Below are 27,957 nucleotides of genomic sequence, written 5' to 3'. Positions count from 1 at the left end.
GTCCATGGGGTTGCAAAGAGTTGGACACGACTGAGCGACTAACACTTTCACACCGATAGACCAAGCTCTATCGGGCCAGGCAACGTGTCTGGTTTTGCCCACTGTTAAATCTCAGTTAATAGCACTGTCCTCAGCATAGGACTGTCGCTCCTAAATACGTTAAGTGAAATGAAATATATATGAAACATAATTTTACTCTTCACTCTCTGTCACAGCTGTCTAATTGAACTTGCCACAATAATAGAATGTTCTTAGAGGCACAGTCACTAATCACATGTGACCACTGGGTAGCTGAGGCGTGGGAACTGTGGATTAATATTTTACTTTAGGCACACATGGCTATTTGCTACTATATATATTGCCCAGTGTAGGTTTATCACAGTCATTCTTCAGTTTCATGTCCAACTCTGGTCTCTCCCCCTCCAAAAAGTCATCCCCGACTGCTCAGGCTCATAGTAATTGCCTTCTTAAAAAACTGTCCTCTAATACTCACTTTATTCATTTCATGTTTTGAGCATGGCTAGAATAATAGCTAACATTTGTTAAGTCTTGTGTACCAGATGCTGCGCTAAGTGCTTACCATGCTTTATCTAGTTCAGTCCACATACTCATCCTCTGAGGATTGCTACGCTGATATTACTACCACCGTTTACCACTGAGAAAAACAGAGGTTAAGAAAGGGTCAGAAATATGTCCGAAGCTGTGCAGGTTCAAAGTGAAGGGGCTGGAATTTGAATCCCCAGTCCTACCAAACCCAGAGCTCAAGTCTGTGACCATCACATGATGTTTATTGAGAGCTGAAATGTGGGACGGTCTCAGTTTCCACGTGTATATTGCTCCAAGGGATCAGGAAGCATGAGGGATCCTGTTTCTGCGCCCTCTGGAGCCAGCTGGACCTAGCACTGGCTTTCAGTGCAAATTTTCAGTACGTAGAATTTCAGAGCTGGAGATCACATACAGAAAATCTAATGTAAGCTTCTCTTTCATGAAACAGAGAAACTGAGGCCCAGAGAATAAATGGCATGAGAAAGGTCACACCTCGAGTAAAAGTAGCAGAGCCAGAAGCCCATGGGCTTTTCACATCCAGCGTTTCTTCTTTCATTCACTCATTCCATTAGTCATTATTCAACATCAGTGCGCTAGACAACAGGACAAAGTAGGAAATAATACAGACACAATCCTTGACTTTTTACAGCATACAGACTCAGATAACTAGGAACTGAACACAGAACTACACAGATAAATACAGAGTAGCTATGCACTGTATGCACAGGCTAGTGGTTAAGAGGATAAACTCTGAAACCAGACTTCTGAAATCCTAGTCTAAACTCTACCATTTCCTAGACATGTGACTTCGGGAAAATCCAGTAACTTACACGTGACGTATCTTCCTTGTGTGTAAAATGGTGACAGCCACAGAGCATTGCACGAATGCTAAGATACACAACCTTCCACATTTTAATACTTCTGAAAAACAAACACCTGTATTATTAGAAACTTACGGTTATTAGTGGCAGTATTTTTCCTCAATAGTGCATAAAATCTTGGTATGTACATCTGTCCGTGCCTTGATTTAGTTAAAATATGATTCTATCTATCCCATAGCGTTACTGAGAGGATTAAATGAGATAACCCACATGACTTGCTTAGAAGAGCTGACATATACTTTGTGCTATTTAATGCACATTATTGTTACTAGCGTTGTATTTACTATAAAGAAAAAAACAGTGTGCACAAATGGAGCCTCAAACAGGGAGGGGAAACTGAGTCTAGAACGTGAACAGAAACATCCCCGAGGGAGGGACATCTTCACTGAAACGAGGACACGGAAGAGTGAAGAAAGTGAAGAATGGGGACTGTAAGGCGCCGGCTGGGTGGAGGGCAGACCGCTGCGAGCACACCTGGATGAAGTCCAGGTGTAGAAGCCGAGCGTCCTCCTCTCGCTGGTACCATCCTCGTGGAGGTAATGATCAGAGATGCATCTCAGGTTATCTTCCTCTGGACAGCTTTACAGGGCTACCCTGGTGAATCTGACAGTCAAGAATCTATGTGCAATGTGGGAGGCCCTGGGTTCAAAACCTGGAAAATCCTCTGAGGAGGGCATGGCAACCCACTCCAGTATCCTTCCCTGGAGAATCCCATGGGCAGAGGAGCCTGGCAGGCTGCAGTCCGTGGGGTCGCAGAGAGTCGGACACAGCTGAGTGACCAAGCACAGCACACATGCAGCTTTATAATATGAGGTTCTCACAACTTCCTTCCTCCAAGTTCAGAAGTAAAGGCTCCCTTGGACTTTCAGTGCAACTGGCATGTCCCAATGAGAAAAAAGTTTTCCAAGTCTCTTTTTTAGCCCCGCCTAACCTTCGTGTCCTTCCCAGTACTGGAGCAGGCAATCCTGTGGCTTGCTGTCAGGGGTTCTCTGAAATTTCATGACCTCATCTTTTGACACAGGTTGTCCTTTTCCAAGGAACTCAACCCTCTTCCACATCATAACATTTTATAATACATTTAAACCAAATAAAGCAAGACTCCCAAAGAAAGAGTAAAAACAGTTTCCCTGAAACTCCGAAATGCTGTCCCAGTTTCACTTCTCCATTCTGTATGTGTCCCCTGTCCCCAACCCAAGCTGGTCCTTTTTTCCAAGTTAACTTATCCTGTAAATTCTTTGTCCAAAGGATTCATGCTTGCCTCTGAGAATTCTCTGCAAATACCTAGAAGAGACAGAATACCAGAATGTCTATCCCTACTTAAGACTAAGCAAACTCTCTCACGTACTCTCAGTACAGGAGCTCCTCACCCAGTCTGGGTCCAAATCTCCACTGAGATACTTAGTAAATACATGGCCCCGGGAATGTCAATCAATTACTGTAACACACAGCTTCTATTATGAGAAATGGGAGCAATAACAGTGACCTAGAAGTTTAGTCATCAAGACCAAGAGAGTTACTAAATCAGTCTCAGCTTGATACCTGATAAACAGTAAGTGCGTAATAAATGGTAGATGCTGTTCTTGTATTCAAGCACCTCTTGATGTCTCCCTGCCTGGGAAGTCATTTCAGTTGTGTCCGACGCTTAGCGACCCTATGGACTATAGCCTGCCAGGTTCCTCTGTCCACGAAGACTCTCCAGGCAAGAATGCTAGAGTGAGTAGCCATGTTCTCCTTCAGGGGATCTTCCCGACCTAGGGATCAAACCCCTGTCTCCTACACCGCAGGCAGATTCTTTACCACTGAGCCGCCAGGGAAGCCTGTACCTCTTGATATCTCACCTTAATTCTACACTACCTCTCTTAACTGTAGACAATACCGAGTCATTGTCTAATACCTTCATCTGCTACAGACAGATAGTGAGGGCATCACATGGATCAATCTGCTGTGATAAATGCGCTTTTATGATTAACATTCATGTCACAGAATTTAAGCAGAAAAAACTTGTTTGTTGTTCCAATGTCTTTTGTTGGAAACGGTGCAGGAAAGTTTGATTTCAGTATCCAGTAGTACGTCTGAATAAGGCATTGCGTTCATTAATTTACATTCATTTTAGATGAGTTTTGTTTAACTCAGGTTCTAGTAAAGTTCAGGACCAAGGACGGTGAGGTAGAGAGCACTATGGATTCTGAGGGTCAGTGACTCATTTTATGAAGGACTGACTGTTGAGGTCCACTGGGGTAACAGCATAGTTGGACACAGACTGATTCTAACCAGATTAAGGACAGAAGCTCATTTTGAGTTCAGAAAAGACTAGTGATACCCAGCTCAAGGGAGAAGGTATCTTTCAGCAGACAATTGTCCAAGATAAAAATTTTTTAGCAAAAACACACTTAACCAAATGTCATTGTCAGCACCCTTAGAGCTCACGGTTTTGACACCAGAGCCCTACACTCAACCCACTGACCAAGCCTTGACCTTTGAGCAACTGAAATGTTCCTCTCATTCATTTATTCACTCACTCAAGAAAAGATGTATTGATGCAGGAACTGTTTCTGTCCCTGATACACAGCAATAAACAAGAAGAGCAAAGGCCAGTTCTTTATAACGTTTTCATATAAACATTTCTTCTGTCTGGTCTGCCAGAGTTGGCTCTCTTTGGACAGATCTCAACTTATTTAACGGCACATCTCACTAAGCACCATCCAATGTAAACCCGACATATCTACAATATTACCTAGATACCTCTCATGTTATAATCCTCTCTGTTGCAGGCATATTCTTCTTCTCTTTGAATTATTGGTCTTTACAACTCCATAAAGTCCTTATGTCCCTGTAAACACTAATAATACAGGGACCAGCAAATGACAGAAACGAGCCATAAACATTGTAAACATTTAGTACACTGTAAGACATGCATAGGACGGGAGTACATACATTTTCATTTCAAATCCAATTGCAAGTGAAAAGTGGATGCTGAAGGCATGAAAATAAACCGTATATGACAGCGAACATGACTGACATCTGTATCAATTTGAAAAGAAAATTCAATCTGCTTTAAATGCCATTTACAAATTGTTTCAATCATACTTATGTTCTAAGTTATTAGTACTTGAAAGGTCATAGAAACATGAATTTTGAGTTGGAAAGTATCTTAGGAATCATTCAGGGCTGTAATTCGTATCTTGCCACTAATTTACTCAGTGACACCAGGCAACTTGCTTAGCCTTCATGACCCTCAATAGATCAGACTGGATGATCGCTGGGGACCTTTCTTGCATTCAGATTATGTTTCCACTAATCTCTTTTTTGAAAAGAAAGAAAATGAAATTCACAGTATGTGACATACCCAAGGTTAAATGACAAATCTGTGGCAAAGCTGCCACTAGAATTGAGAATCTATGATTTTCTCATTGCACACATTTAAAAGTCATACAAGGACTAAATGAAAAGCCAGTAAGATGGAACGTTAACATTTTTCTAAGTTTCTCTGTTAGGTGGTCAGATCCCAGAGGCAGGGACTATATCTTATTTTCTTTTCACATAATCTAGTACAATTGAACATTGCTGAACAAAAGATGTTTCAGAAAATAATTATTAAATTAACTGAAATATTTATTAAGTTAATGAAGTGAATACACTATAGGCTGAAAAACTGATTATAAAAACAGCAGCAGACACTATGCGTTGAGTGCCTGCCATAAATTAGGTACCATGCCAAATGCATTTTAAATGTGATTTTTCATCTTATTCTCGCAACAGCTATGCAAAATAGGAATTATTTGCCTCGTTTTTATATATGTAAAAATGAGGTTGAGAGATGTTAAATGACCTGCCAAAGTCAGTAAATGCAGAAGCAAGGCTTTGAACCTAGTTCAATCAGACCCCAAAGGATACTCCAGTTCTACTCTGGTTCAGTAAATGCTTGCATGAATAAATGAAGAGATGAATGAATTAGTGACTAAATGAGTTAGCGTTTTGTAGTTACTTGCCTCATGTGGTTTGAGGCCATAGTGCTGAAGATTTTGTATACAGAATTCAGCATGATACCACCCATTTGCTTCCCTGGTGGCTCAGACAGTAAAGAGTGCCTGCAATGCAGGAGAGCCAGGTTCAATCCCTGGGTCAGGAAGATCCCCTGGGGAAGAAAATGGCAATTCACTCCAGCATTCTTGCCTGGAGAATCCCATGGAGGGACAAGCCTGGCAGGCTAGAGTCCATGGGATTGGACACGACTGAGTCACACACACACACACACATGCACAGGCATCCACGATGCGCATGCACACACACACACACACACACACATACACACACGGGCATCCACGATGCACACACACACACAGGGGCATCCACGATGATATTCTTTTTCTTGTGCTCAGGCTTCAGTCCTGTCTGACTCTTTGCAATGGGAGCCTGCCAGGCTCCTCTGTCCATGGAATTTTCCAGGCAAGAATACTGGCATGGGTTGCCACTTCCTACTCCAGGGGATTTTTTCCAACCCAGGGATTGGAAACTCCCATCACTTGCATCTCTGCATTGGCAGGCAGATTCTTTACCACAAGCGCCACTTAGTTAGCCCCAGGTGCTGCTGCTGCTGCTGCTGCTGCTAAGTCGCATCAGTCGTGTTCAACTCTGTGCGACCCCATAGACGACAGCCTACGAGGCTCCGCTGTCCCTGGGATTCTCCAGGCAAGAGTACTGGCGTGGCATATGACATCAGTTCAGTTCAGTTCAGTTCAGTTGCTTAATCATATCTGACTCTCCGCGACCCCATGAACCGCAGCACGCCAGGCCTCCCTGTCCATCACCAACTCCCGGAGTTTACTCAAACCCATGTCCATTGAGTCGGTGATGCCATCCAATCATCTCATCCTCTGTTGTCCACTTCTCCTCCTGCCTTCAATCTTTTCCAGCATCAGGCTCTTTTCAAATGAGTTAGTTCTTTGCATCACATGGTCAAAGTATTGGAGTTTCAGCTTCAAAATCAATCCTTCCAATGAATATTCAGGACTGATTTCCTTTAGGATGGGTAGGTTGGAGCTCCTTGCAGTTCAAGCAACTCTCAAGAGTTTTCTCCAACACCACAGTTCAAAAGCATCAGTGCTTTGGTGCTTGGCTTTCTTTATAGTCCAACTTTCACATCCATACATGACTACTGGAAAAATAATAGCTTTGACTAGATGGACCTTTGTTGGCAAAGTAATGTCTCTGCCTTTTAATATGCTGTCTAGGTTGGTCATAACTTTCCTTCCAAGGAGTAAGCGTCTTTTCATTTCATGGCTGCAGTCACCATCTGCAGTGATTGTGGAGCCCAAAAAAATAAAGTCTGCCACTATTTCCCCATCTATTTGCCATAAAGTGAGGGACCAGATGCCATGACCTTCGTTTTCTGAATGTTAAGTTTTAAGCCAACTTTTTCACTCTCCTCTTTCACTTTCATCAAGAGACTCTTTAATTCTTCTTCACTTTCTGCCATAAGGGTGGTATCATCTGCATATCTGAGGTTATTGATATTTCTCCTGGCAATCTTGATTCCAGCTTGTGCTTCATCCAGCCTAGCATTTCTCATGATGTACTCTGCATATAAGTTAAATAAGCAGAGTGACAATATACAGGCTTGATGTACTCCTTTCCCTATTTGTAACCTGTCTCTTTTCCATGTCCAGCTCTAACTGTTGCTTCCTGACCTGCATACAGATTTCTCAAGAGGCAGGTCAGGTGGTCTGGTATTCCCATCTCTTAAAGAATTTTCCAGAGTTTGTTGTGGTCCACACAGTCAAAGGCTTTGGTCCACACCAGTCAAAGGCTTTGGCAAAAAAGCAGATGTTTTTCTGGAACTCTCTTGCTTTTTCCATGATCCAGCAGGGGTTGGTGATTTGATCTCTGGTTCCTCAGCCTTTTCTAAATCCAGCTTGAACATTTGGAAATTCATGGTTCATGTACTGTTGAAGCCTGGCTTGGAGAATTTTGAGCATTACTTTATTAGGGTGTGAGATGAGTGCAGTTGTGTGGTAGTTTGAGAATTTTTTGGCATTGCCTTTCTTTGGGATTGGAATGAAAACTAAACTTTTCCAGTCCTGTGGCTGCTGCTGAGTTTTCCAAATTTGCTCCAAATTTGGCATATTGAGCAGCACTTTCCCAGCATCATCTTTTAGGACATGAACTAGCTCAACTGGAATCCCATCACCTCCACTAGCTTTGTTTGTGTATGCATATGACATCAGATGCAATTATTCTTTTTTAAATTATTTTTATTGAGGTAACATTGGTTTGAGAATCCCTTGGACAGCAAGGAGATCAAACCAGTCAATTCTAAAGGACATCAACCCTGACTACTCATTGTAAGGGCTTCCTATATAGCTCAGTCAGTAAAGCATTTGCCTGCAATGCAGGAGACCTGGGTTCAATTTCTGGGTCAGGAAGTTCCCCTGGAGAAGGAAATGGCAACCCACTCCAGTATTCTTGCCTGGAGAATCCCATGCATAGAGGAGCCTGGCAGGTTACAGTTCATGGGATCACAAGAGTTGGACAAAACTTGGCATTATCTTTATTCATTGTAAACACCGATGATGAAGCTTCCTGATGAGAGGAGCCAACTCATTGGAAAAGATCCTGATGCTGGGAAAGATTGAGGGCAGAACAAGCAGGGGACGACAGTGGATGAGATGGTTGGATGGCATCACTGACTCAATGGACATGAGTTTGAGCAAACCCTGGGAGATAGTGAAGGACAGGGAAGCCTGCTTGCTGCAGTCCAAGGAGTCACAAAGAGTCTGGCATGATTGAGTGACTGAACAATAGCCACCACCACAATGGCTTGTAAGATTATATTTTTTAATTTGTACATTATAGTATTTCTACTCTCGTATACACTATAGTGTGCTCACCACCAAAATTTTTGTTTCTATCTCTCACTGTACAGTTGACCCCTTTACCCATGTTACTCTCCCCATTCTTAAGGTCAACGCCTGATCATTTGAACTGTATGATGCCACATTTGATGTGACCATAGCACATAGTCCTTGAATATTAATTTCCTGTCTTCAGAGAGCTGAACAGTAATGGTAGAGTATTCTGGAAGGAAGACTAATGCCACGCTCTGGCAACATTCTCAAGCCTTCTCTGAGCCATCCCTGAGATCTCTGTTTGCCCTGGTCCATGATAGGTTTGTTCTCATCCCATCCACTCTTTTGATGGTCAATATTTAATGATTGGTTTTCCCAAGAAAATAAGCCATGATTTGTAACATTTACCAATTTTGTTGGTATAAATACCCTTATCATAGCCAATTTCCAAGCTACTTACCTGACAGAACTGGACAGAGAGTTAGGGTGAGATGATAACATTCAACTCTCATGAGTTCACAGAAAATAATGAAAGGAAGAAAGGGAGGGCAGTAGGGAGAGAGAAAGGAAGGGATTTCTCTCCCTATGCTCCTTTAAAAAAATGTATTCACCAATTTTCAGTTTCGTCCTCTATATCCACTCTCATATAAACTCTGATTAACTCCATACAAGCCAGCTCCAGCACAATTCAGATCCAGTTCCATAACCAGCCCTGCAGGCTGTATTACATTTTTGAAATTTCTGGAAAAAAGTCAAAAAATAAGGCATAGCTGAGCTGGGCTGTGGCACAGGGCCAGGAAATCTGAACCAGGCTCATGCACGCGTCACGGCCAGCACACGCTCTTCTCCAGGGCCATCTCCCCACGTCCCTGCTCCTTCCTGGTCATTTGGGAGGAATGATTCTTCTTACCGACACATTCATTAAAGCACTAATGCATGGTGATCAGTACTTGGATTCCATGACCTGGTTCAGCCTTATAGGACCCACACACAGAAGGAGGGCTTCATTGAAGGGAAGCTAAGCCACTTCTGACAGATCTGAGATCTGAACAGGCACAGGGCTTGGCGGTTTAGTTTTTCCATGACTTCTCCCACATTCTCATTCTTGGTGGAAGCCAAAGAAGAGAACACCCAGCTGTTCCCTTGAACAGTTAGATGTTCCATCAAACAACTGGACAGGTAGAGGGCAAGCTTCCCTTTTTCAGTGGCCAATGTAGTCTTACTAAACTCCCTGGTGCTTCTCAGAATCTTCAGATCCTCCTCCTTCTGTGAGTTCTCTCCACCCCACCTCCTGAAACTCATCTCCTCCATCTCCCCTAGTTCTCTTCTCCCACCTCACACAGAGCACATCCGATGGATGCCAGTAGCTATGCTGCTCTCTGGTTTGGGGAATTATTCCCCTTTCTCTCCATCATCAAGATTCCTCTGCTAAAGCACCTTTTACTCGTACTTCCTACTGACTCTACAAGGCTCAGCTAAAAGGTCATCTTCTCCATGATGGATCTCCTGAAATCCCCATCTAGAATACATTTCTCCATTTATTCCAGGCATGAGATACTCTATAAATGGTTGTTCTTGATTTATTCCACATTGTGTCTTTTAGAATAGCTGTAGAGGAGCCTATTATTTTTATCCCTGTGAAAATGTGAAATCCATGAAGGCAGGAACATTGTCCAATTTGTCCATGATTTCCCATGGCACTTACCACGCAAGACTTATGAGTTGTGGAATTAAGAAAATCTTGCTTGAATGAATTTAACAAATTGAAATAAATTTTACATAGTGGGTTTGAGTCAAGCCCCATGAAAATATATTCAGGGGACTTACACTCCTATTTCCACTCCTTACCTGTAGATAGCCCCATCCGTCTATGTCTGGCATGAGCTGGGAGAGCAAGGTGCTCTGCTGGACAGTGAGCTGGGAAGAATTCGGGCATAAACGATACAGCAGTAAGCTTTAAGGAGTTTAGATTTTAACATCTTAGAGAAGTGTCCAAATAGTAACTCATCTTTTAATCAAGATTTCAGGTAGAGGCCAAGGCTTCCTTTTTCAATGGCCAAAAGAGAATTTTAGTGATACTGCAGAAGTCATCTTCTATTGAGAGGAGATCAGAGGGAATTAAGTAAATAGAATTTTGAAACGTAGATAATTAAAGGACAAAAAGAAATTTTCAGACTAGAGAAAGGAATCTTCGGAACTTTAGTCCTAAGGTAAAACTTTGCATGGGGTGTTGGGGTGGGGCTATTATGAGTATGAACAGAGAGGAGAATGCAAAGAGGCAATGTTCTTGGGGATGTCTGTGGCTGAATGGGAGGGTGAGACCCTTTTCAGGAGTCCCCAGCCTCCGGATCTAACACCTGATGATCTCAGATGGAGCTGATTTAATAATAATTGAAATAAAGCACGCAATAAATGTAACGTGCTTGAGTCACCCCCAAACCATTCCTCTCCCTTCCATGAAAAACTGTCTTTCAGGAAATCAGTCCCTGGTGCCAAAAAGGTTGGAATCGCTGCAGCTGGTCTGGCTGCTGGACAGTTCCAGAAGACCCAATTTCTCTAGTGCTGAAAAATACTTAATTTCAGTTTATATGTAAGCGGATATGGAGGAAGAAGTTGAAAATTGGTGAATAAAAATTTTTGAAGGAGCATGGGGGTCAGAAATTTTCTTCCTCCCCCGTTTCACTCTTCCTTTATTTTTTGTGAACAAATTATATGTCAGCATAATGCTGAGTTTTAAAGATACACAGAAAAGCAAGACGCATGCTTTGAATTCCCCTGTGCTGTGCTATGCTTAGTCTCTCAGTTGTATCTGACTCTTTATGACCCCATGGGCTGTAGCCCGCCAGGCTCCTCTGTCCATGGGAATTCTCCAGGCAATAATACTGGAGTGGGTTGCCATGCCCTCCTCCAGGGGATCTTCCCAACCCAGGGATCGAACTCAGGTCTCCTGTATTGTAGGCAGATTCTTTACTGTCTGAGCCACCAGGGAAGCCCAAGAATACTGGTGAGGGTAGCTTATCCCTTCTCCAAGGGAACTTCCCGACCCAGTAATCGAACCAGGATCTCCAGTGTTGCAGGTGGATTCTTTACCAGCTGAGCTACCAGGGAAGCCCTTGAATCCCCCTACCCAGCCCCCACAAAAGCTTACAGTCTGGTGATAGATTCAGATAAGGAAAGAACAGTGATTCTGCCCAGGGACAAGGACTATGACTTAGGGACTATGGAGGCTGTGACAGCAGAGCAGAGGACCCCTCAATGTGGTCACAGCTAGGGGTGGTGACGCGTGAATGCCTCTGGGAGGAAGGGTGTTTGGGCTTCATGAAATGGAAATGAAAAGCGTCCCTGGTCTCCAGTAAAAGGAGGAGAAACACATTTAAAGGGGGAGGAAACAGCCTTTGAAGGGGATGCAGGCACGAGAAGGCATGAGGCCTTCGAGGAACTATGGGTATTGATGTACCTAGAGACTGTGCTAGGCGACAAATAGCGGCAGAGATGGAGTGATAACAGTGAGCCTGTGAACATCATTACAGGCCATAATAGAGGTGTCTGAGCTGAAGCTAATTCTTTCTAGAGCCATGGTTATCTTTTTGTACACTAATTATTATCCAGGGCATATCTTCTCTTCTTGTTTCCAACTTCCAGTCTAATGAAATAAAGAAAGAAATGTAAGTGTGATTTGGTCAAGATTAATGAATTAACAAATATGCCTGCCCGGGCCTCTTGGTGTCTGTTTAGAACCCAAGAGGACTATTTGGGAGGAAAAGTGTTTAGAGCTTTGCTGTAGCTAGGGTAGTCCTCGGATCAGAAGCATCAGCAGGAGCTGGCAGCCTTTGAGAGATATGGACTGTAAGATTTCCTCTAGACCTGCTGAGAGCTGGAGAAGCATTGGGTAGGAACTCAGGATCCTGAGCTTGAATCCTGGCTCTGCCTCCTGCGGGCTGCATGACTTTGGTGGTCCTTACTTACCTTTCTTCTCTGCGCGTTAGCACATCAGTGACAAAGTTAAGGTCAACCCAGTGGATTCCTGTGACATTCAGCTCTAAGGGGTGAACGTATGTGTGTGTTATTCTTGGAAATACTGCTGGGAAAGTTGATCATTTTCAAACTGACTAACATACACTTGCTCCCTGGAAGATCCACTCTTTGGAATTATGTCTTTAAGCCTGCAGTTAGTGAAAAAGATTCTCAGAAATCATGGGCTTGCACCTGAAGGCAGATCAACCGGAAAATCAGACTGTCAGGTACTCACCACTCTGTCTAGCTGAGGCTTCATAGAAAGAGAAAAGACGTGGATCCTTTCCATTCCCTCCTACTTCCCATCTTGTCTACTTTTTCAGGAAAGAAAAAAGAGGCAGAATCTACATGACTAGCTCCAGAAGCACATAATTCCATGGGGTTTTCCTGGTTGTTGCATGAGGATAATCGTGTGTGTGTGTGTGTGTGTGTGTGTGTACACGTGTGTGTGCTGTGGGTACAGGGAGACTGCTTAGGGTGACAGTGCCTTGAAGTATAAATGTTTTAATTAAGAGAAAGAAGAGCCAGCTGCCTGACCCAATGGTACACTACAGCTGCATTTCATTTTCTAAACAGCTTCCCCAGTAGGTCTATGTAGAGGCTGCAAAAATACACTGAACAGGCTTCCAACTAAAAGATAAGGATGGAATGATGGCTAGGTAGCCAAATCCTTGCCTTACTCTGCAGAGACGAAAGGGCTAGCCTGGAGAATCCCTTTCCTTATTCCCAAACTGCTGCCCCATGGAGAAGTGCTTGAGAATTTGGGTTGAGAAAGCGCACTCCTGACCTGGGCTACTGAGACCCCTCACTTTACGGCATCAGTGCAGTGAGATTTCCAGGCAAGATGGTCAGCATCTTGTTAATGGAGAAAGGGGTGAAACTGCAGAGAAGAGATGCCAGTATAAGTTATAGGGAAGAGACATAGGACTGGGAAGAAGGCGAACAAGCTTCATTGCTAACTTGCTCTGTGATCTTGGCAAATCTCTCTAACTCCTAGTTCCCTGTTTGAGGACATTAATAACTATTATTGGGCAGCAATTATGAATAAGATGTCCACATACTAAGCACGACTGTAAATAATGTAGTATATTCCAAGTTAATACTATCTATATGCTGTTGACTCACACATTTCTACCTCCAGCTAAGAACCTATTCTTTGAATAAGACTTTTGGATCCCAATGCTTATTTTTCATGTTTTACCTGGGACGCATCCTCCCTGTAGACACATCAAGGCCATTGTCACAAGAGGAACAAGTGGGCTAACATCTTCACATGACTGCAGGTGCCTTAGATACGCTAGAAGGCCAAGGAGTACCTGTGGTTATGACCAGCCTTCTCCTTGGGGAAAAAGCTCTTGACTAGTACAACATGTCACCATAAGGTTTAGAAGTGGAGTTTTCACCATACTTTTCAGAGGGTCACCTTATTTCTACATGTTGGGGTTTTATACGGTTTCCTCCCTCCACTATTAATGGTCCGCCCTCAGGGAAAAGTGCTGGTGAAGCTCTTTGCACATCACTTTACAGCATCTGAGTTTGGAAGGAGGGAAGAGGAGTGAAAGTTGACTTGAGACGCTCTTTTTTACAAATTAGCTCAATCATAGCCCCACAAGGCAGGTACCGCATCATTATCCCAATTTTACAGACGAGGACACTAAATTTATAGAGGCTGAAATGACTTGCCAAAGATATGTGGTAAGTGATAGAAACAGGGTTTGAATCCAGGTGTTCTGGTTTTCTGACGTCAATAACCTGTAGCCTTGGGAATTTCCTGGTGGTCCAGTGGCTAAGACTCCGCACTCCCAATGCAGGCAGCCAGGTTCGATCCCTGGTCAGAGAACTATCACATGCTGCAACTAAGATCTGGTGTGGCCAAATAAATAGATAATAAATAGCTACAAAAGGACAGTTTGTCAAAACTCATAAACCTTACAACACAAGGACTGAACATTAATGTCCCCAAATAAAACATTATATATGTGTGTATATATATACACAATACACATATATGTATTATATACACAATTTAGAAGTATAGGAAGTGCAAGGAAAGAACGTAGACTGTGACCACAAAATCTATCTGAACTACAGAGATATGGTACAACCTGACGGATGGGGATGAGAGAAGACTGAATATCCCAAGTGCTGGAACTAAGATCCGGTGCATCCAAATAAACAAATAATTTTTTGAAAGTACAATTTAAAAAAAAAAAAGAAAAGAAAAACAGCACCCTTGATACCCTCTAAGCTGATTTGCCACACGGCAGCCAGAGTGGTCCTGTTACCGTGTAGGTCAAGCTGCACTTGACCTACAAGATCAAGTTGCTTCTGTGCTCAGAATCCTCACTCAGAGTAACATCCAAAGTCCTCATCCTCCTATACAAGGCCCGGCAACCTCCTCTCATCATGCACGCCCTCTCCCCACCACCAGCCTTCTGCTTTTCAGGTTTGTCTCCTAACTCCTCTCCCCGCTCGCCTCCAATGCCACTGGTCTTTCTACAAGTGCTGAGCCTATGGCATGCTCCAGTGCCTGCTGCAGAGGCGTTGCCTGAGCATTCCCTCAGCCTAGAATGCTTTCCCCCAGAGGGAAGCATGGCTTCTACCATCACCAGCTTAAGGTGTCTTAAAGTGCCTGTTCTTAGCAAAGGTTACTGCCTTGGAGAAGCTTCCTTGGCCACTGCCTCTGTCGTGACAGCTCCACGCCTGGTCCAGGGGACACCCCCACGCTCTGTGCCTCCCCCGGCACCTCTCACCCTCTGGCAGCAACCGCCTTTCCCTATTTGTCTACTGCAGCCCAGTCCAACAGAACACTCTGCAATGATGCTACTGTTCCGCGATCTCCAAGGGTACCAGCAGCCACATAGCTACGGAGCATATGAAACACAGCTACACGATGAGGGAAATGTTTAATTTTAATGAACTTAAACTTAAATAGCCCCACATGGCTAGTGGCTACCTTCTCAGGCAATGCAGATTTAATCTCTCTGCAGAATATAAGTGTAATTCAGTTCAGTTCAGTCACTCAGTCGTGTCTGACTCTTTGCAACCCCATGAATCGCAGCACGCCAGGCCTCCCTGTCCACCACAAACTCCCAGAGTTTACCCAAACTCATGTCCATTGAGTCGGTGATGCCATCCAGCCATCTCATCCTCTGTCGTCCCCTTCTCCTCCTGCCCCCAATCCCTCCCAGCATCAGAGCCTTTTCTAATAAGTCAACTCTTCGCATGAGGTGGCCAAAGTACTGGAGTTTCAGCTTTAGCATCATTCCTTTCAAAGAAATCCCAGGGCTGATCTCCTTCAGAATGGACCGGGTGGATCTCCTTGCAGTCCAAGGGACTCTCAAGAGTCTTCTCCAACACCACAGTTCAAAAGCATCAATTCTTCGGTGCTCAGCTTTCTTCACAGTCCAACTCTGACATCCATACATGACCACAGGAAAAACCATAGCCTTCACTTGACAGACCTTCGTTGGCAAAGTAATGTCTCTGCTTTTGAATATGCTATCTAGGTTGGTCACAACTTTCCTTCCAAGGAGTAAGTGTCTTTTAATTTCATGGCTACAGTCACCATCTGCAGTGATTTTGGAGCCCCAGAAAATATTTTCCACTGTTTCCCCATCTACTTGCCATGAAGTGATGGGACCAGATGCCATGATCTTCGTTTTCTGAATGTTGAGCTTTAAGCCAACCTTTTCACTCTCCACCTTCACTTTCATCAAGAGGCTTTTTAGTTCCTCTTCACTTTCTGCCATAAGGGTGGTATCATCTGCATATCTGAGGTTATTGATATTTATCCCAGCAATCTTGATTCCAGCTCATGCTTCTTCCAGTCCAGCGTTTCTCATGATGTAGTATGCATAGAAGTTAAAAAAGCAGGGTGACAATATATAGCCTTGACGTTCTCCTTTTCCTATTTGGAACCAGTCTATTGTTCCATGTCCAGTTCTAACTGTTGCTTCCTGACCTGCATATAGGTTTCTCAAGAGGCAGGTCAAGTGGTCTGGTATTCCCATCTCTTTCAGAATTTTCCACAGTTTATTGTGATCCACACAGTTAAAGACTTTGGCATAGTCAATAAAGCAGAAATAGATGTTTATTGGATGTTGGCAATTTGATCTCTGATTCCCCTGCCTTTTCTAAAAGAAGCTTGGACATCTGGAAGTTCATGGTTCACGTATTACTGAAGCCTGGCTTGGAGAATTTTGAGCATTACTTTACTAGCATGTCAGATGAGTGTGATTGTGTGGTAGTTTGAGCATTCTTTGGCATTGCCTTTCTTTGGGATTGGAATGAAAACTGACCTTTTCCAGTCCTGTGGCCACTGCTGAGTTTTCCAAATTTGCTGGCATATTGAGTGTGGCACTTTCACAGCATCATCTTTCAGGATTTGAAATAGTTCAACTGGAATTCCATCACCTCCACTAGCTTTGTTCATAGTGATGCTTTCTAAGGCCCACCTGATTTCACATTCCAGGATCTCTGGCTCTCGGTGAGTGATCACACCATTATCATTATCTGGGTCATGAAGATCTTTTTTGTATAGTTCTTCCGTGTATTTTTGCCACCTCTTCTTAATATCTTCTGCTTCTGTTAGGTCGCTACCATTTCTGTCCTTTATCGAGCCCATCTTTGCATGATATGTTCCCTTGGCATCTCTAATTTTCTTGAAGAGATCTCTAGTCTTTCCCATTCTGTTGTTTTCCACTATTTCTTTCCACTGATTGCTGAGGAAGGCTTTCTTATCTCTCCTTGCTATTCTTTGGAACTCTGCATTCAAGTGGGAATATCTTTCCTTTTCTCCTTTGCTTTTCACTTCTCTTCTTTTCACAGCTATTTGTAAGGCCTCCTGAGACAGCCATTTTTTTTTTTCGCATTCCTTTTCCATGGGGATGGTCTTGACCCTTCCTCCTGTACAATGTCACGAACCTCCATCCATAGTTCATCAGGCACTCTATCAGATCTCCATAATCTATTTTTCACTTCTACTGTATAATCATAACAGATTTGATTTAGGTCATATCTGAATGGTCTAGTGGTTTTCCCTACTTTCTTCAATTGAAGTCAGAATTTGGCAACAAGGAGTTCATGATCTGAGCCACAGGCAGCTCCCCATCTTGTTTTTGCTGACTGTATAGAGCTTTTCCATCTTTGGCTGTAAAGAATATAATCAATCTGATTTCGGTATTGACCATCTGGCAATGTCCATGTGTAGAGTCTTCTCTTGTGTTGTAGGAAGAGGGTGTTTGCTATGACCAGTGCGTTCTCTTGGCAAAATGCTATTAGCCTTTGCCCTGCTTCATTCCGTACTCCAAGGCCAAATTTGCCTATTACTCCAGGTGTTTCTTGACTTCCTACTTTTGCATTCCAGTCCCCTATAATGAAAAGGACATCTTTTGGGGGTGTTAGTTCTAAAAGATCTTGTAGGTCTTCATAGAACCGTTCAACTTCAGCTTCTTCAGCACTACCGGTTGGGGAATAGGCTTGGATTACTGTGGTATTGAATGGTTTGCCTTGGAAACAAACAGAGATCATTCTGTCATTTTTGAGATTGCATCCAAGTACTGCATTTCGGACTCTTTTGTTGACCATGATGGCTACTCCATTTCTTCTAAGGGATTCCTGCCCACAGTAGCAGATATAATGGTCATCTGAGTTAAATTCACCCATTCCAGTGCATTTTAGTTAGCTGATTTCTAGAATGTCAACATTCACTCTTGCCATCTCCTGTCTGACCACTTCCAATTTGCCTTGATTCATGGACCTGACATTCCAGGTTCCTATGCAATACTGCTCTTTATAGCATCAGACCTTGCTTCTATCACCAGTCACATCCACAACTGGGTGTTGTTTTTGCTTTGGCTCCATCCCTTCTTTCTTTCTGGAGTTATTTGTCCACTGATCTCCAATAGCATATTGGGCACCTACCGACCTGGGGAGTTCCTCTGTCAGTATTGTATCATTTTGACTTTTTATACTGTTCATGGAGTTCTCAAGGCAAGAATACTAAAGTGGTTTGTCATTCCCTTCTCCAGTGGACCACATTCTTTGTTCACTGCTATGTCCCCAGTGCCTAGAAACCTGTCCAACTACTCAATATGTGTCAGCCAAAACAATGAATAAAGGCATCGACTTGAAGCTCTGCATACAGTATCTCATTAAACCCAACAACAGACTTGTGGGTTAGATACTATTTTCACGTTCTAGTATTCAGAGAGAGGAAGTGTTTTGCTAAGAAATGCCCAGTTAGCTTGGACCTGATGGCCAACATTTCCCCTTTTAAGGTAAAAAAAAAAATAGTTCTGGGGATCTAGTGTACAGAATAGTGAACAATACTGCTGTATCTTGAAAACTCCTTAGTGAGTAGATCTTAAATGTTGTCACCATATACACACAAAGAAGGTAAGAATGTCAGGTAGAGGTGTTAAGGAACCTTATGATGGTAATCATTTTGCCCTATATATATGGATTAAATCATCACATTTTACACCTAAAACCTATACAACTCTATGTGCCAATTATATTTCAATAAAGAAGAAAAAATGATAAAGAACACCCAGCGAGGAAGAGGTAGATAGGATCTGAGCTCAGGGCTGTCTTGTGACACTCAGACTCTTTTCTTTGCTGAGATTGGACTAGACATTTTCTGTGGTCCTTTCTGATATACTGTGGTTTTACAAGAATCTGCTTCCCTATCAGCCAATGACAGCACATAGTTCAACCACCAATGAGACTGATGGACACTTTGCATAAAGCCCCTCGTCAATCACTCAGAAGCCACGATTCTTTGGATGGAAGGAGTGCAGACCCTCTGCGGCCCATACCTTCTCTGCTCCCCAGCCCTGCCCATGGCTCACCGGTTTCTGGGTCGCAGAGCTGCTCACAGGCATCTGTGGTCCTCTGTCCGCAGAGGTCCCTCACCCACGGGGAGGTGGCATTGATCTGGTAATACAGGGACAGCTTGGCTGGGTTTAACCAGTCGGAGATGTCCAGGTAGCTCCCTTCACTCACCACAAAGCTGCTCCCTGTAGGGGGACAGAGAGAAAGACAGCTACTTTCTGCATGATTTTCAGACTCAGGTGTCTTGCTGCTGATGTACAGGGCAGGAAAGGAGACAGGTACATACAAGCCATTCCCCTCACCATAGGTCCTCTGTTGTCTCAGATCTACACACCTTCAGAGAGCACTTACAATGTGCAAGTTATGTTGTGAGCGGCTGACGGAGATAAACAAATCAGACACAAGAGACAATTCTGCCAAGTGCTTGACAGGCCCTAAAGACTGAGAGAGGCCTGAGTTCAAATCCCGGATCCACCATTACCAGCCCTAGTCTTTGGGGAAGCCACTCACTCCCTCTGGGTCTTGGTCACATCGTCTGTAAATGGGAATACTAACAGAACCCACCCCGGTGTTGTGAAAATGAAATAAATTAACGTGGACAAAGTGCTTAGCTAGTGCCTGATTTGTCCTGGAAAGAATGATTGAGTGCATTAAGTTCCCTGCATACAAACAAGTTCTGTTCCCAGAGCACGTTCATAAGGCCAACAGGGTGAGCCTTGGTACCCAACTTTTACAGATGATGACATTCATGTGAACTAACTTACATGACTGGACATGTGAACACACGTTCGCATCTTTGAAAGTTCACAACTTGAAGGTTCGTATAGAGAGGACTTACTGTATTAAAATTTAAAATACAAAAAGCTTTTGCTTCTGTCACCCATGCATCCCCCTTGAAACGGGTCACTAACAGCCCACAGGGGGCAGGCCGATGACATCCATGGGAAATGTGGGCTGAGTGTAAGGGAAATGGCACGGTGGCCCCCTGGCTTAGTTTGTTTTATTTTATTGTATGAGGGATAGAGAGAGAGGGATGATTCAAAAGGTCTGTAGCACCTCCAAAACAAAAAGCAGCACCCATGCAATGGAAAATGCCTTAATGCTGGGAAACAGTAAGGAAAGGCGGAGCTTGGGGTGAGCTGGGCGCAGTGGGCTCTATTCACACGGAGCACCTGCAGCTCAGCTCCTGCCAGCTCTGGTCAAATGGGTCTAAAGTTAAGTGGCGCTAGGTTTTGATCAGAAGAGGCAGAAAACTCAGACTTTTGCTGTGATCCACCAGTTTGAAAATGATGGTTGAAATTTTTTCTGTAAAGCTTACGTAGGCCAAACAAAAGATTCTAACTTGGCAATCTAGGCTCCAAAATTGCTCCTTTTTAACATGCATATACACAGACACATATATACATACAGCCATATGTGGATTAACACACATACATACACACGCATATGTGTGTGCGCATGCTAAGTTGCTTAGTTGTGTCCGACTCTTTGGAACCCTATGGACTGTAGCCCTCCAGCTCCTCTGTCCATGGGATTCTCCAGACAAGAATACTGGAGTGGGTCGCCATTTCCTCCTCCAGGGCATCTTCCCGAATCAGGGGCTGAACGCAAGTCTCTTGCATCTCCTGCCCTGGCAGCAGCTTCTTCATCACTAGCACCGCCTGGGAGGCCCACACACATGAGCTACATACGTATCTTCTTTGGGGTCATGTGACAGAAGTCCATTGAAGGTGATGGCACATTAGTCACAGATAGCAAGAGTATATATGTGGCAATACAGTGAAAGTGGAATTTCATGGGGGAAGGAGGGACAGAAATAGTTCAAATAAGACCAGGCTTCACAAAGCTGGACACAGAACCACAAAGTGGCTCTAGATTTATGGCAGATCTAGAGACTCAGCAGGAGGAGATTTTAAATTGTTTCAAAATTAACATGACTCAGCTTCTCTCCCTGCATTGCCTTCTCTCTATATCACTATCAAGCGGAAAAAAAAAAATCTTTCATGAATGCAATTTAAATCTTCCAAAGAAGGACTCAGTTAATAGACATCCTGAGGATTTGGCAGCAACCTGTCAGGTCACATCAGACCCTGCCAGCTAACCAATGGTGAGGCTCATCTTGGCTCTGGTACCCAGCTGTGGGCCAATGAAGTGAGCAGAGAGCAAGGACCACTTCAGATACCACCTGGCTGCCCTGAGGAGCTAAGATTCTCTGAAAAGGATGTAAGCATGGCAGGCAATGTTATCTTCTCTAATTCACACACACGGTATGGTTTATATCATCGTATAGAATGAGTTTCTAAATAAAAGCACAGTGGACAATATGGTTTTGGTGAGGATGAAGAGGACTCTGTACGAAAAGCATAAAGAGTAGATAGCATCAGGCTCAGAGATAAGGGAATGACCACATTTGAAGTTAGCCTTCAAATCCTTGGCAGCTAAAGGAAAAAAAAAAAAAAAGAAGAAGAAGAACAAGAAGAAGGAGTCTGTTGGATTCCATATTTCAAATTTTCTGGCAAGGGAAGATATGCAAATCTATCTACAAAGCCATATTTTCCCCTCTGGAACTAAGCCCGAGCAGAAACATGTCACATGGGTCCATGTGCAAGGCACCGAACGTCAGTATCAACTACAGATTTTTCTTTTGAAAAGCACAGTCATGCTGTTTAAATGGATAATTCTTGTATTTATTCTCACTAAAGACTGAGGGATGGATATTGAATTATGTCCCAGGGCTGAGTTTGGCTAATCCCACTAGTTTAGGAAAGTGACACAGCACAGGGAAGAAGGGAACAGAGCTGGCAAGACAGGTATTGAGATCTTCAGTCTGCTACCTACTGGTTCTGTAAGCCTGGACAAGAAAACACATTCTCAGTCAAAGCCTAAGAAAGAGGTAGATATTGATTTTCCTTTCACAGGGTTAAAAAAAAAAAAAAAGACAAAGATTAAATGACACAATGCATTTGTCTTGGGTCAGGTTCACCAGAAATCAGGCTCAAAGTCAGACACTGGGATGCAGGAGGTTTGGGGGGATGCTCTTTCGTAGGGACATGAGCGAAGTGGGATGGGGCAGAGGGAGAAGGTAGATTGCATGCAGTTACAGCTGATGCCACGGGAAGCACTGGAGCAGAGAGGGTCCTTTAGACTGGAAATCCAAATCCAGACAAAGGTGTTAGGTCTTTGTATCTTCAACACTAACCATCATAGGGGCAGAGACATCCCTGGGGCAGGGATCAAAGTTCCGGTGAAGTAGTCCTTTTCAATGGAGGGCATTTCTCCAAGAAAGACTCAGAGTGTTCAACCGTCAACATTCCAGGCAGCTGGAGGAATGAGTGCCCGTGTTCTAATAAGAGATCTGGAAGCAATGTCACAACATCCACTACAGTATGTGAAGTCCCTGGCACATGGCGAAATCTCAACTTGCCGGAGCTATTTTGACTGCTATTTAAATTTCTTCTGATCTTGGAAGCTCTGAAGGCAATACCGATTAACAGATCTTTTCAAATATGAGAAACATGATTCTCTTCGGAAGTGACTCACCCAAAAGTAAGTTGTCCTCAATGTCTTTAAAAAAGATAATATGCTGGTTTTAATGACAGAAGGGAGTTACTATCCTTTGAACACATTATTGCGTCCAGATCCTGGGATGAGCGTTCACTTAATCCTTACAAGAGCCTGGCAGGATAAGCATGGCCCCCTTTTACAGACAGACAATAATATAAGGTTCAGAGAGAGAGACTGATTTAGTCAAATTTGCACAACTAGTAAGTGGCCAAAGTAGAAACTTAACCCAAGTTTTTCAGCATCTAAAGCTAGGACATGCCCATTATTCCGGATTATCTTGAGAATCGAGGCTGTGGTTGGGTATCAGGCAGCATTGCCCTCCTTGGTCCTTCTGCTCCTCTTTGGGTAGTCTGCACATCCCCCTTCAGGGTGTCCCTACTGTGTTGAAGGGCTTCTGCTTTCTCTTTCTTTCCTGCAGGAAAGAAATCATGATTCATTCATCAGTCCTTATCAATCCAGCCCCCAGTAAAAGATACGGCACATATGAGGAGTTCAGTGAGTATCTGTTGAATGAAATAATGAAATTAAAGTCCAATGCTTGACTAGAGGAAAGTGTAGCTCACTCTATGATGGAATTAGGAAGCAGATACGCTTCTGCCTTGATCCCAAAACTTAATTTTTTTTTTCAGCCTGTGGGGCTTATCAGGTGGCTCTAGTGGTAAAGAACCCACCTTCTGATGCAGGAGACATAAGAGACTCAGGTTCGATAGCTGGGTTGGGAAGACCCCATGGAGGAGGCTATGGCAACCCACCCCGGTATTCTTGCCTGGAGAATCCCATGGACAGAGGAGTCTGGTGGGCTACAGACCATAGAGTTGTACAGAGTCGGACACGAATGAAGCGACTTAGCATGCACATGTGCACGCACGCACAGGGTCAGAATGCGAGACTAGCCCTTCAGAGTCTCCCTAATTCCAAACCAAAACTTGAAATCTGCCATCATGGCTTCTGAGCTCTTGTTCACCCAGAGAACTGAACTTCTGTTGTGGATGATGAAAGTAGAGACGCTAGAGGGACTCAGCATGAAGGGGCAAGGATATGCACCAGCTGCCACAACAGAGAGCGAGAGAAAGGAACTGACAAGTCTAATCAAGGAGTAAACCATGCCCATTCACCCAACATTCATTAAACTGCTCCGAGTAAGAAATAGACATAAAGATTCAAAGACAGACGGACTCCAGCAAGAACACTGCGGAATAACAAGGGAGATCAAATGCATGCGGTGGGTGCTTGGTGGCTCAGTGGTGTCTGACTCTGTGCGACCCCATGGACTGTAGCCTGCCAGGCTCTGCCATCCATGGGATTCTCCAAGCAAGAATACTGGAGTGGGTAGCCATTCCTTTCTCCAGGGGATCTTCCCAAACCAGGGATTAAATCCAGGTCTCCTTCATTACAGGTGGATTCTTTACCATCTGAGCCTCCAGGGAAGCCCCACGTATGCGGAGGTAGACACAATACATCCTCCACAAGGAGACCCCGGGTTGGTTGCTGGGTCAGAAAGACCCACCGGAGAAGGCATAGGCTACCCACTTCAGTATTCTCGGGCTTGCCTTGTGGCTCAGCTGGTAAAGAATCCGCCTCCAATGTGGGAGACCTGGGTTTGATCCCTGGAGAAGGGAAAGGCTACCCACTCCAGTTTTCTGGCCTGGATAATTCCATGGACTATATAGTCCATGGGGTTGCAAAGAGTTGGACATGACTGAGTGTCTATCACTTTCATTTCCCACAAAAACATCTGTATCTGTTTCACTGACTACACTAAAGCCTTTGACTGTGTGAATCACAACAAACTGTGGAGAATTCTGAAAGAGATGGGAATACCAGACCACCTTACCTGCCTCCTGAGAAATCTCTATGCAGGTCAAGAAGCAACAGTTAGAACTGGACATGGAACAATGGCCTGGTTCACGATTGGAAAAGGAGTACATCAAGGCTGTATATTGTCACCCTGCTTATTTAACTTCTATGCAGAGTACATCATGAGAAATGTCAGGCTGGATGAATCATAAACTAGAATCAAGGTTGCCAAGAGAAATATCAACAACTTCAGATATGCAGACGATACCAGCCTTATGGCAGAAAGTGAAGAGGAACTAAAAAGCCTGTTGATGAAGGTGAAACAGGAGAGTGAAAAAGTTGGCTTAAAACTCAACATTCAGAAAACGAAGATCATGGGATCTGGTCCCATCACTTCATGGCAAGTAAATGAGGAAACAATTGAAACAGAGGTAGATTTTATTTTCTTGGGCTCAAAATCACCACAGACAGTGACTGAAATGGAAAGACACCTACTCCTTGGAAGCAAAGCTGTGACAAACCTAGACAGCGTATTAAAAAGCAGAGACATCACTTTGCTGACAGTTCCATCTAGTCAAACTATGGTTTTTCCAGTAGTCATATATAGATGTGAGAGTTGGAACATAAAGAAGGCTGAGTGATGAAGAATTGATGGTTTTGAACTGTGGTGCTGGAGAAGACCCGTGAGAGTTCCTTGGACTGCAAGGAGATCAAACCAGTCAACCCTAAAGGAAATCAACCCTGAACATGCATTGGAAGGACTGGTGCTGAAGCTGAATCTCTAATACTTTGGCCACCTGATGCAAAAAGCTGATCCACTGGAGAAAACCCTGATCCTGGGACAGATTGAGGGTAAGAGGAGAAAGGGGCAACAGAGGACAAGATGGTTGGATGGCATCACTGACTTAATGGACATGATTTTAAGCCAACTCTGAGAGATAGAGAAGGACAGGGAAGCCTGGCATGCTGTAGTCCATGGAGTTTCAAGAATCAGACATGACTTAGTGACTGAACACCAAAAGAATGCTGTAAGAACTGCCTGAAAGCGATGAGCATTAAGTAAATATAAAGTGAAAGTGAAGTCACCCAGTCGTGTCCGACTCTTTGTGATCCCATGAATCGCAGCACGCCAGGCCTCCCTGTCCATCACCAACTCCGGGAATTCACTCAGACTCATGTCCATCGAGTCAGTGATGCCATCCAGCCATCTCATTAAGTAGATATAAAGTGTAAAAAAAAAAAAAAAAAAGTAGATATAAAGTGAAATTGAAGTCGCTCAGTCGTGCCCGACTCTTTGTGACCTCATGGACTGTAGCCTACAATGCTCCTCCATCCATGGGATTTCCCAGGCAAGAGTACTGGAGTGGGTTGCCATTTTCTTCTCCAAAGGATCTTCGCAACCCAGGAGCTGAACCCGAGTCTCTCGCATTGTAGGGAGACGCTTTACCATCTGGGCCACCAGGGAAGTCAAGTAGATATAAGGGAAAGGTAAAAGGGGAATTGGAGAGGAATTCGAAGTGTAGCTTAAAGACTACACTTTGAAGAAGGCAATAAAGATCAACAAACTAGACAAAAGTTGAGGTGGAATTTTGTTGGGGGCCAGCGTGAGAACTCCGCCCATGACAAAGGTCATGAGGAAGGAAGCTTGGCATACGCAAAGGTGTGATCAAGCCTCAGGAAACCCCCTGTTCCCGAGCATCTACCCCCCCAAACCAGAGTACTTTACGGGGGGCTCTCCCCTATAACCATTTCTCTCAGAGAAGGAGTTAACTTGCAGCTCCAGTTAATAAAAATTCCTGGGCGTGATAAGAGTGTTTCAACTTACGAACTCTGAAGGTTCTCTGGCCTGCCTGATCAGGCTCGTCCGGTCGCAAGTGACTGTTTACAGCCTCCCAACTGTGAGAGGCACGGGATGTTTTAAAACTTTCTAAAAACAGACTCTTTTGAGAAGTTAGAAGATCATTAGCATAGTATTAGTGGGTTGATTAGGAACTATATTGGTGAAGGGTTTTTTTCTTCATTTGTCGTGCCAATAATTACTGCTAATTCCCTGCCCTGGGTGTGACAAGGATGTCTCAGGTCAAACCTCTCTGCTGACAGACTAGCTTGTGTGACAACCTCTCAATCATAAACAGCACAGAGAGTTTGGAGTATTAGCATAGGGCTTTTTTCATTGATGAGTCAATGATTGCCATCAGGCCTCCATATCCTTAGGCACCTGGGAATATATTAATGTATTTGGAATATAGAAAAGGAAATATAGTAGTTTTTTGATGTTAGCAATACTAGACTTTTTGAGTTAATGAATCTTCTCTTTTGTTATAGATCACTGAACTTTGTTATAAATCACTGTGTCCTTGCTATGCAAAAATGTAACTTTATCACTATCTTAAGACAAAATAGATCTTAAGGGGAAACATTGGTGAAGGGTTTACATTTGTTGAGCCAATATTTGCTGCTAAATCTCCATATTCCTGCCCTTATAATGAATATAACTAGCATATAGGAGAAATAAGTTAAACCTTAGGTTAAGTAAATTCCTTCCTTGATTGTAACTCACTACACCCTCACCCTATAGAATGCAACTTTATTTGGAGGGTGGCGCCTGATTTAAGAAAAAATCACCCCTGGAAAAATAAGTTTTCTGGTTAACTGACCAGTATCAGAAAGGGCCATAAAATGTCAGCAGACCTCATGGCCAGAAGATGATGAAACTCATAAGACCTTTGTATAATTTTATATGAAGCACCTGACTGTGACAAGGGTCAGGTCTGCTGACCCCCGCGTGACTCTGTATTCATCCCTATGTATAACAGAAAGGTATATAAACAAACCTGAAAAATAAAGAAATCAGATCAGTTTCTGGAAAGACTGATTCCCCCGTGTCGTTTCTTTCTCGCTCCCCGTTTTCCTAGCTGAATTCAACCTCTTTTTCTACTACACTATCTGTTTCTAATCTCCCTCTATATCTGTAATTAAATAAGTTTTTTCCAGGACACCAACTCTGTCCCCACCTTCGAATTACCCTGGATCCACCGGGGCTGGACCCCGGCAGAATTTGCTTCTGAAGCCTTGTGTTCAGACCTGGCTCAATGCCTCTTAATCTCTTTAATAATTACAAAGTAGCTGACTCAACTAATGGCTGTATATGCTGTCAAAGATTCATTCACTCATTCCTTTGTCCATTTAACAAATAAAGCGCCTATTAAGTGTTATTTCCTATCCTCATGCTCTTGATGAGGAAAATATGGTGTCCGCCCATGAGAACTTATTGTCCAGGAAGGAAGGGAGGAAGTTCAAGGTGGCAAATCTTATGACAAACTATGTTTTTCAATCCTCCTTTTCTTATCTTCCCATCTAGATTGTGAATTTCTTGAAGACCATGCCTTATATAACTATAGTCACCAGAGTGCTTACAGTGTAATGGAGGTTCTGAAGGTGTGTGTGTGTTGGTGTTGGGGTGTGTGTGTGTA

The 27,957-nt window shown here is 43.6% G+C and overlaps 1 protein-coding gene across 4 annotated transcripts in view; it reads right to left on the bottom strand.

Moving 5' to 3' along the window:
* The window catches only part of ASTN2 (astrotactin 2), a 1,128,670-nt gene that overhangs the window by 564,844 nt on the left and 535,869 nt on the right, over positions 1-27,957 (bottom strand). For all 4 annotated transcript variants that reach the window (XM_069573835.1, XM_069573834.1, XM_069573832.1 and 1 more), the window contains one exon: positions 19,141-19,308. In XM_069573835.1, the coding sequence (XP_069429936.1) occupies positions 19,141-19,308 (168 nt within the window). The remainder of the gene's footprint in view (positions 1-19,140; positions 19,309-27,957) is intronic.

The sequence above is a fragment of the Ovis canadensis genome, chromosome 2 (assembly GCF_042477335.2).
Source record: "Ovis canadensis isolate MfBH-ARS-UI-01 breed Bighorn chromosome 2, ARS-UI_OviCan_v2, whole genome shotgun sequence".
In the NCBI taxonomy this organism is placed as follows: Eukaryota; Metazoa; Chordata; class Mammalia; order Artiodactyla; family Bovidae; genus Ovis; species Ovis canadensis.
This window is presented reverse-complemented; position numbering and strand designations above follow the sequence as displayed.